General features: G+C 30.4%; 1 protein-coding gene across 2 annotated transcripts in view; it reads right to left on the reverse strand.

The window, feature by feature from the left end:
* The window catches only part of RH1 (RNA helicase 1), an 8,893-nt gene extending 2,921 nt beyond the window's left edge, over positions 1–5,972 (reverse strand). Inside the window, exons 1-8 of one of the 2 annotated variants that reach the window (XM_021439157.2) lie at positions 5,761–5,890; positions 5,340–5,664; positions 4,754–5,008; positions 4,002–4,156; positions 3,101–3,278; positions 2,376–2,563; positions 1,339–1,543; positions 1,007–1,112 (exon numbers count right to left, since the gene is read on the reverse strand). In XM_021439157.2, coding sequence (XP_021294832.1) covers positions 1,007–1,112; positions 1,339–1,543; positions 2,376–2,563; positions 3,101–3,278; positions 4,002–4,156; positions 4,754–5,008; positions 5,340–5,552 — 1,300 coding nt within the window. In that variant the 5' untranslated portion in view covers positions 5,553–5,664; positions 5,761–5,890. Of the gene's footprint in view, positions 1–1,006; positions 1,113–1,338; positions 1,544–2,375; positions 2,564–3,100; positions 3,279–4,001; positions 4,157–4,753; positions 5,009–5,339; positions 5,665–5,760 lie in introns of both variants that reach the window. The other variant, XM_021439156.2, reaches the window with a different exon arrangement.
* Between the last annotated feature and the right edge of the window lie 5,377 nt (positions 5,973–11,349).

Genomic DNA, 11,349 nt, shown 5'->3' on the forward strand with positions numbered 1-11,349 from the left:
CTTTATATCCTCTTAAAGAAGAGACTAAACAATTGGCAACTCTAAGCCCCACAAGCAGCAAAATTGTTGAGTATTTATCTGCTGAAAATTTTGAAGCTAAAGGTAATAATGAAGAGAAGTTGAAACAAGTGAATCCAGACAGCTATGAGAAGAATATTAAGGTCTACTCGTCGGAACCGAGTTTTTCTAAACCGAGGGGACTGATGCAGGCGCATCAAGAATTTTATTTTATTTAGTATTTTCGTTAGCTTAGGATTTTATTTTCTTAATTTTATTTAGTTTGAAATTCTTTTTCCTATCTTTATTAGAATTTTAGTACTTTAAGTCTTTATTTAGGATTAGGATTACTATTTGATTGGGATTTATCTTAGCTATTATAAATAGGTGATCTTAGATAGAAGATTTTATTATCATCTTTTGTTATTTTGAATATTTATTCAAGAGGTTTCTTTTAAAAAACCTAATTATCTTTCTATTGTTCCAACACAATCAACCCTATTCTAGCCTAATTAAGTCTAATTGCCCTAAATCTTTTGACTACATCAGGATAACTAGGTGTATTGTCTGGCCAACAGTATATCCTTTCACTAAAATGGAAAGCTAAAGCTTCTATAAGACAGTTCATACTTGAAATCATTTTTGCATTTGATCAAGATAAGAAACAAATTTGCTATAATTTCTCCTTCACCCCCTTCCATCTGTAACAAGTGAAACAGCACTGGAAAATATACAAGGAGAGAAACGTGTAAACAGCCAATCAAATAATCTGGATCAAAAAATTCATTAACTTTTGGAACATTAAGCCATACCTAACCTCTGAAGAGTTGGTCCCAAGATATCCCTCCCCCCTCCCCAACCCAAAACAAAAGGAGGATTAATGAGGCAAATGATTGGAAAAAGGAGGCTAGCAACTGTGTGGGATTAATCCAAAGATCTCATATGAGTCTGAACAATTGCAGAATATTATTATCGGCTTGGCCGTGGATAAGTAGAGCTAAGAAGTTACCAGAGCTATATGCAGCATGCAGTGACTCAATTGAACTAGAAGGAACAGAGTAATGAGGAACGGAGTCATTGTCTGCTTTCCCTAACATCTTCTTGAAACGTTTTACCTGAAACAAGTAAAAGAATAAAACAAAGTCCACAACCATGTCACAGGATAACTTTTATACTAAGAAAATGAAGACTATATGTCTTACATGTTTCAAATTGTATAAATATTTGTCTTACTGAATAGGGACCAAAAAATTTATAATAAAAACAAGGATAGAACAAAAATTCTATCCGCACCTTGACATATGATGTTCATGGTTGGAAGCAATCGATATGTTCACATACCTCATGTTTATGGAGCAATGTGAAGCAACGCCCAGCTTGACCTGCTCTAGCAGTCCGACCAGCTCGATGAATATAGGTCTTTATATATGGAGGCATATCATAATTAATGACATTTCTCACCCCTTCAACATCCATTCCACGAGTCATTGCATCAGAGGATACAAGTACTTGCACCTTCCCTTCCCGGAATGCCTTCAATGTCTTGCTGCAGCACAAAGTTTCATTTCATTAAAAGTCATGAAGAATATTTACAATCAACTCATAGAAATTATAGTCAGTTTTATCAATAAGGAAATAGAGTTCAAATATAAAACACTACAAATTTTCAGCAGATGTGGTAGCCAGAAAAGGAAAAATGCAGAAAAAAGGATACAGGGATAACCATTTCTTGTTTCGCTAAAAATCATGGGGGGAAAGCAATTTGTGAGGATCAATGTTCTTTATGAATCCACCAAAACCGTTAGTCAGAAAATTGTCAAACAATAAAGGGGAAAGGAAGTTTTTCAGAGGAGCGAATGTATACTGATATACATTACACCATTGCTTCTATCATATTCTTTTTCTGCCTCTCAAGCAAATAAAGAAAGACAGAGTTAGTTCTCATTTCCTTACCATCTCTGTTCTATCCCAAAGACCTGTCCTTTTGTTCCGTTCAGTTTCCATCATTTTATCCTCCTTTGTTATATCATTTGATCCATTTGATATTCAACTAAAATCAAGAAGCTCAATAAGAAAGATTAACAAAAATTTTCCCATTCAATCAAAGGTTAAACTAGCACTAAAACCAGCAGAAAGATTACTGTGAATTTTTACAAGAATTACATTAGTGAACTCAATCAATTGTAGTTCTTTAGCACTTAAGATGACACAAAATTGTTCAGTTTCGTAAAACAATACTCAAATGCCTTCAAAGAAGAATTGTCAATGGGCTGCAAAAGGCTCATTCAAGCAGAGAAAATTGTTTATTTATGAAGATGAGAAATAGAAGCCAGTGCTGAGCATGAACATAAATTGGGTGAAAATAATCCAGGCATTACCTTCTTACAGATTGACGCTGAAGGCCTGAATACTCTTTAATTTTTATACTTAAATCACCAAAAAGGTTTAGCAACGTACAAAGGCGATGAGTTGACTCGGTGGATGAGGTGAAAACAATGCACTTCTCTTCTCCTAATTCTTGTAGAAGGGCAACCAAATACAGAGGCCTTACGTTTGAGTCACATATCTGTAGAATATATATATATAGAAATTTAACACAATAAAAAAGAAAAAAGAAAGCATCTAGTGCATTAGAAACTAAATTCACAAGCTTCGACATTAGCTCCAGAATGGGATTTGACATTATTGAATCGATTGAAATTTTCCTTTCAAGATTCATGCAGTATAGTTATCACTTATGCCAACAAGGCCTCTTAATTTCAAAATATTTCGAGTGTTCTATGATTCTGTGTACATGTATAGTATTTGAAAATTCACAAGGAGAAAAAGTCCAATCTGATTTTACATAAACTGCTAAAACATGAAATAATGTCCTGACATTTGACAACAAAACCGATGGAGAACTTTAAGTGAGCTTTTGGACAAAAGAAAATATTAAGACCCTCAACTTTTTTGTTGAAAGTAACTTAAAACCCCATATTTTTAAATAAATATGAACATAATGAAGGAAGCTTGTGAACATTGGTGCTCAAGAGGTTGAAATACCAACAGACTCACAAAGACCAAAGTACATATATTCACCAGAAGGGTTAATGTAGCATACAAGTTTGTACGATTCCAATTTTTCAGGGAGCTGGTAACGCCTTTTCCCTGTTGTCATCAGCAAAGGGTGGTGCAGACTAAGCTGAGCAAGCTTGCTTGGATCTTGTGTTAATGTGGCAGATAAAACCATCTTCACAAGCCTAGGGTAAGATTTACCCTTGAACCCCCTTTCGACGCCACTGCATCAAATATGTAATGATATCATGATGATGCTGGATTTCATAAAATATGGTTCTCTTACTCTTTCAAACAGAAACAAATAACTTGAGAAAATATCCCAAATTTAAGGGTCAGAAAACTGTCAATAATTGTCAAGGAACTCAGTTACCATTCCCAACAGTCCCAGAGATACCAGTGGAGGTGGTTTCAAGCATTTATAGCAGTTATAATATCAATATCCAGAGAGTAAACTATTTTAAGCAGTTTTTTTTTAAAGCTACTTTAAGCAGTTTTACTTAGTATTTTTTAAATATTATATATAATTAAAGAAAAAAAAATGATGACTAGATATCACAACATGCTATTTGTCATTTTGCTTTTGCTTAGAGCTACATCTTTTAAAGAAAAAATGGAAAATCACTCCTCAAATAGGAGAAAGCAAAACTTTTTAAAGAAGGAAAAAGCTAATACAAACATGCCTAAAAGCATAAGACTATCTTAAAAACATTCCACCTTGCAGGAAAGCTAGTTCCAGCAAATACACACGTGCACGCGCACTTGCACGCCTATGTACACATGCCATATGCATGTAAATGTGTCTGTGCGAAAATGTATTTCTGATAGATAGGAACTGATTATCAAAAGTGAAACTAAGTTCAGACTTCAGACCATTTGTAATGATGCTTATTGCTGAAGTTCAAAGCATAGCTTAAGAAAAAGACCATAACAAGCATAGAACTTACAATCTCCTTATGGTTTTTAAGGAACCGAATGTAGATGAAAGAAAAGAATCTGCATAAGGAAAGAGGCTTTCATCATTAGATTGAGTCAACTGAAGCACAGTTGGTAGCCAAGACTGGTATGCTTCCCTGAGCAGCCGATCTGTTTCATCAACTACCTGGAACAATTTATCCATCAGCACCATGTTTAACCACAAAAACAATTGACTCAAAACCAAAGAATCATAAAATAGCCTCCTTTTTCCTTCATAAACAGAAGTCATTATTTTAACAGCTAAATCTGACCCCCAAATTAGGAGTCACACTTATAATTAACGAAAAAGTTAAGGAGAAGGTTAATTAAACCATAAAGTACTATGCATAGGTAGGATACCAATGTTACAAGTGTGTTCTTCAATATCTTTAAAAAATTGTGAAACTGTCAAAGGCATGGTCCAGAAACTAGAATCCAGATCAGTGAACAAATAGTTCCAGGTGTTTGTAGCATAAAAGAAAAACTTATCCAGAACATATCACCTAAATTGATGTCAGTATAAAATTTAAGATAGGATTTGTAACATTCCTAGCCAAACCTTGACAAGCACAGTGAAACCCTCAGACAGTCAGGTTTCCAGTAAAATGTTTCAATCCCATGAACAATCTTTAGCACAAACATTAAATTTCAAATTTCAAACATTCTAAAAATATCATTGGAAATTAATAGTAGTCAGGCCCCAACAGAGGTTAGAATGCATACACGCAGTCCACTTACTTACAAGATAATGGAGATGCTCAAGCGTAAATCCCTTAGTGGAGTTGATATGGTCCATAAGCCTTCCTGGAGTTGCCACCAATATATCCACAGAACTTTGCAATTCGTATGCAAGATCTTCTGGGTCATAACAGATGCCTGCCTCAAGCTTAGGCCTCTTAATAAGGTCCGATATTTCATCAGCAATTGAAGATTGACCCACTGCTAAACCAACAGACAAGCCTACTGCAGGTGCAATGGCTGCAAAAACATCCTTAACCTGAACAAAAGGAACCAAAAACCAGCATTGTAACCTGTCATAACAGTTAGGCACAATAGCAAAGTACCTTAAAAATAGAAGGAGACAAATGACCAAAAAAATAGCATAATGGACAGTTTCAGGTAATTATATTGAGATTTATAAGAGGAATTTTTTTTTATTAATTTTAACACCAGGTTGCTTTCTCTTTGAATAGCTCAACAAATTGTTTCTTGAATAAATCAGAATTCACCAGGTTGCTTAATAAAGTCAGTTATTCCTCTTATTTGCTTGACAGAGAAAAAAAGCACAAACAAAGTGCGAATTGTTAAACAGGAGAAAAGGCAATTACCTGCACAGCCAAATCACGTGTTGGCAACACTACCAAAGCCCGTAAACATTTAACAGCACGAGTCGACAGCATTTGCACTATGGGCAAAGCATAGGCTAAGGTCTTCCCACTTCCTGTTGGTGAATTTATGCAGAGATCTCGCTCGAAAGCACCAGGCCCTATTGTCTCTTGCCATACTGCAACTTGCACTGGGAAGAGTGACGAGATACCCATTTTCTCCAAAGCGACCTCCAACCTTACTCAAAAGAAATCGGATAATCAAACTCGTCAATCTTCAAAAATATTTCAATATTAAGTAAACTTGTCAACGGTCCTACAAAAAATTCTGCAATGCAAGCTGAGGCTGTGAGAAAAAAGGGAATATTAAAAAATACAGTTAAAAGGATGAATAAAAAAAAAACAGAACTTCCTATGAAAGTACCTGGGGTCAAGACAAGGGACAAGACTGAGTGGGCAATCTTCAAAGAGACTCACATCAATGGGGCTTCTCATCCATGGAAGAATTGGCACACTCTTTTTCTTCACTTCCTCCATTTCTTTCTCTCTTTTTTTTTTAAATTTTTTTCAATTCAAGCTTGAATCATCAAAACCAAAAAAAACAAAAAGCCTTAAACCCTAATTCAGAACCAGGGTTTACTGCAGAGAAGAAGGAAAAAGATAAAAGCACTGGGCCTGGCTCAACTCATCTCTATTGGGCCTCCATCTGTCCCTGACCCGTTCAAATTTATTCAGTTTAAAACCACGAAAAGTAATTAAAAATTTTTTTAGATAATAATAATCGGTTAATGGTAAATGTATATATACATATATATATATTCTTTTTTTATTTAAGTATTTTTTCCCAACATTTTTTTTTAAATTGATTAATCTTGAAACAGGAAATCAGGGATTAAAAGTATTGTTGAGTAGGCCAACCAACTACATAGAATTATTCCATTACATGAACAAAATCTATAATAGCACAACACGTAGTAATAAGGTTCGCCCTAATGTCAAGTTCATGAATGTTCATGGTAGACGCCGTCAATGCTAACAAGAACTTAACGGTTCATATAGATAATGTGGGACCAAAATGTACGATCCATTTCAAAATGCTTCATCATAGTCATCAATAATTTATAGTTTTACTTATTTTCTTAGTCTTCGTAACCACTAATCTTATATAATTACGTGTTATATCAAAATTCTTCTCTTTTTCTTCCTTTTGGATAAGTCAAAAACTCTTGTATGATAGTTCGAGGAAATGTGCTTTACGTATTTACGCTTAATTTTAATTCCAATTTGTTGATTGTGTGATGACGCACGACGCAACGACAGCAGGGCTTGAAATTAACGTCACGGGCATGTTTGCTTGTTTGTTTTCGTTTGATTACGTGGCTGTCTATAATGTCATGATTATATAATTAATCATTCGGATAACATTTGTCATGGTCGTAGTGGCCGGTTGGCCGTGCTCTAATGCTTTCAGATTCATGTGAACCCATCATGGAACCAAACAACTAGCTTTAACTCGTAATGGCGTCTGATTTTCTTTCTATTTTTTTCCCTTAATTTACCCTTTGATATAGCTTAATCCCAACGCTTAGTTTTTTTAGCATAATGTTAAAAAAAAATCTTTTAATAAGTTTTTTTAGTAAATCAAATTTTTATATTTTTATTTAAAATAAAATAAAATTTTATAATTAATTATTAATTAATTATTATTAATTAAAATATCACTTATCATTAATACTCATGTGATGTTAACGTGAATGTTGAAAAATATCATAATCATCTCATTACATCACATCAATATATCGACGTTGGTATTCATTATGACATATTAATGTCACTTGATATAAAATGATAAGTAATATTTTGATTAAGTTAAAATAAAAATATATAAGATTAATTAAACTTAATGAAAAAACTTTTATTTAAAATTTCAAAATAATTTAAATTTTTTTAAATATTATTCCAAGTTTTTTTTTTCAATAATGGATTAACCTATGGTTTTTAACTTTAATTTAATTTGTTTACTTTATCTTTTTAACTTTACATTTTTTTAGCCTACTCTTGTAAACTCGAAATAGTCATAGAGTTGGTAATGACTATTCCAACCTTTTTGAAAATGGATATACGAAAAAATGATTATTTCTTGAACCGAATACAATTTAAGAAAATAATAAGAATAGGAACAATTGAATGTTATTGGCAAAAGTTTCTCCAACAAATTAAACCATTTTTCTTTGTAATAACTGCTTAAAATTTCACAATTTATGAATTATGAGTTATGAATAATATTTTAACATATTTTATACCTAACATGAGGTACTCTCCCATCATATTATTAAAAAAATAAGTTAAAAGACCTATTCAATTTTTATACTCTTTAATTTTATTCAATTTAGTCAATTTAATCTAAATTAAAGTAATTTAATTCATTGATTTTGAGAATTATGTCAATTTAGTCAATCTTTTAATGATATTTAATTTTATCATTAAAGAATAACATCATCACTGACGTATTACATTTTAATAATATGACATTGAGAGGATGACGAGATATACCACGTTGCATTAAGTGATGACGTGATAATGTTACGTGACACTATATGATGACATAGTAGTGCTGATGTGGCACTGACATGCTAACATGTTAGTATCATGTGGTAAATTAAAAAAAAAATTATCACGCCATAGGGATTAAATTGAACAAAAATATATAGTATAATAACTAAATTGAAAAAAATTAAAATGTTAAGAGACTAAATTAAATAATTTTTAAAAAATATAAATCTTTAAGTAAATTATTGATATACTTATTATTAAGTCAAATATTTAAGTGTTAAAAATTTATGGTGTTAAAAAATATTTATAAGTATTTTCTTATTTGATTATAGAATATGTAAATTAATTTTTTATATAAAAATTAAGTCTGAATTCTCCTTTTATAAACAAAATTTTTTTAAAAAATTATACCTAAAGTTAAATTTAGATAAATAACTTGTATTATATTAAAATAAAAGAATATAAAATGACTAAATAATTTTTTTTTCTTTTATTTATAATAGTATGAAAATTTAAAATTTATTTAATTTAGTTTATAACTTGAGCTAAAGTCAAATTAGTAAAATATGTTGATTTAATTTTATAAAAAAGATAAATTAATTTACATATTCTAACATTCAATAATCAATCAAGAAAATATATATATATATATATATATTTTAAGACCATAAATATTTTATACTTAAATATTTAGTTTATTAATAAGTATATCAATAATTTACTTAAATATTTATACTTTTCAAATATTTTTTTAATTTAGCCTTTTAACATATCAATTTTATTCAATTTAATCTCTATATTATATATTTTTGTTCAATTTAGTCCCTATGACGTCAAAGAATTTTTTTTTGAAATTTTTTTGATATGTTACGTGACACTCACATGTCAGTATGTCAATGACACGTCAGCACTATCATGTCATTGTATAGTGTCACATGGCATTGCTGATGTCATCCTTTAACAATAAAATTGGATGCTATTGGAAGGAGAGATTAAATTGACATAATTTTTAAAATCAAATAACTATATTACTTCGATTTTGAGTATAATGACTAAATTGAATAAAATATAAGAATATAGAGACTGGAGGGGTCTTTTGACCATTTGTAAATTATGAAAGTTGTAACTAAATCAACATATTTTGCTAATTTGAGTAAATTTAAATGAAAGGTAGATTGAGTAAGAATTTAATAATTTCAAAAGAATGTGTATTTATAAATTGTGAAAGTTGTAACCAAATCAATATTTTTGTCATTTTATATTATTTTATTTTAACAAAATGTAAGTTATTCATATAAATTTAACTTTATGTATGAAATTTTTTCAAAATTTTGTACATATAATAAAAATAATAATTTATTAAAAAAAGTAGAAGTAAAAATAACATATAAAAATATGAAATTTATTACATCTTTTAATGAATAAAAATTTTTTAACTTCAAACGTCATAATTTATACTTGATATTAAAAAAATAAATAAGAAATTAGAAGTCTTAATACTTAAAATATAAATCAAAGTGTAAGTAGTAATTTTTTAACATAGGAATTGGGTTATGGCCCAAAAAGTAATATGATATTACTTGTTGATGTATTATTAACACTTCATTTTGTTGTGTTATATCCTAACCTTGTCCTATCTATCAAGTCATGTTAAGGCACTCATAATTGTGATATATGAGGCAGGTGTCTACTGCTTTGTTTATTAAGTTATAGTTATATCATCATTTGTAAATCATGTTGTTTAATTTAGTCCATGCAGATTATATTATATTATTTATTTAAAGCGAAAAGGAGATTAATAAAAAAAATATAAAGAAAGAGAGAGATATATTTCTTTTCTATACAATGTTAAAAGTAAATGACTTGATTCACATGTCACCGACCGCAATTTAAATTTAATTTTATATAATCGCAAACTCTATAAAATTCGTTGCATATAACTTATAATAATTAAAAACCGTCTCGAAAAAACCAAAACAACTTTAAATATATAATGAAAAAAGAATTACATCTAAAAAATGTGTATGACCATTGACCAATGTATTAAAAGTTAAAACTCCCATGGTAATTTATTTTTTATTAGTATTATGTTTAGAAAATTTCCACCCAAGGGTCTTTATCATGGAAGTTGAAGGTGGCCTTTTGTTGATTAAATTTTGTTTCGAGATTATTCTGGGAGGTTACTTTTAGTTTTATATGAAGGAATAGCTCAAATCATCCACCACCAACCTCATATTATTCTTTCGGGACCATTCACTTTTAATTTCTTGTGTACAAAGTTTTCAAACCCAACTCTATATCGAACGCTGACTGTACATTTTATTAATATATTTATAAAAAAACCTTAAAAAGCAGCGACGACAAAACGGATCTAAAACCTTATCGGGTTAAATGCCGGTAATTTGGGTGGAATATCCAAAGGCGCCCTTTTTCAATACCGACGGCGAGCGTGCGACCGCCACCGAGAGTCGAAAGTGGTTGACTACTGTGCCAAACCATTAAACCCGCATTGTTTCAAGCTTACGACAACCCCCACATTCGGCAACGCATATACCTGTTTATTGGTACTATGAATCCTTGCCTAGTGCCCGCTTTAGATCCTCTGATTCCGGGTACCAATAGCATTAGAGCAATCATGATGTTTGTCCGGAAAAGGAAATTCCTACCAGCACTTATGCTTCATGATTCATACTTTGTTATACTTTAAAATAATATCTTATTTTTGGATAATATATCCATTTTATTTTATTTTTGAAGAATTTTTTTTATTTTAAAACAATGATACTCAAGTAAAATATTATGTATATAGACACACACATGTATATTTGTATTGCTTTCTTAAAATATATTGTAACGAATTGGCATTTTATTGTATTTTTTAATATGATGTTAAAAATCTTAATCTCATTTTATTTCATTAACAAATGAATTAGTAAACCAAATTGTTGCGATTTATAGCTTTTATTGATACATTTTAAAGACATTTAATATTAAATAAGAAAAAAAAGTGCTATGCATAGTTTATTTATAAAAAACATCACGACATATTGATAGTGACAATTAGATATTTGAATCTTTAATTTAATGATAAATATATGTATTTATTGAGTCAAAGAATATTCAAATCATCTTAAAAAGGCTGAAATTTCAAAAATAAAGGAAGAATATGGTAATTGGTCACATTTTTTTCTTCTTTCTTCTTATTTACGGTGGGTCAACAGTCAATACCAAACATAGAAGAATATTCCGAAGAATAATTTACAACAAATTGAATACTATATGGTAGAAATGTAACCGTCAACTTTAAATTCTTAAAATATATTTGGTTGCAATTTAAAGAAGAGGGGTAACCTAATGTATTTGGCCAAAAATTGGAAAAACTATAAGTTGCAATGGTGTTCCTGTAAGCAGAGGATCACCTCTCCTCCTGGTCCAATAAATTACCCAAATGTTAAAACCG

This window comes from Theobroma umbraticum, unplaced genomic scaffold (assembly GCF_002168275.2).
Source record: "Theobroma umbraticum cultivar Fairchild unplaced genomic scaffold, ASM216827v3 scaffold_204.0, whole genome shotgun sequence".
Lineage (NCBI taxonomy): Eukaryota > Viridiplantae > Streptophyta > Magnoliopsida > Malvales > Malvaceae > Theobroma > Theobroma umbraticum.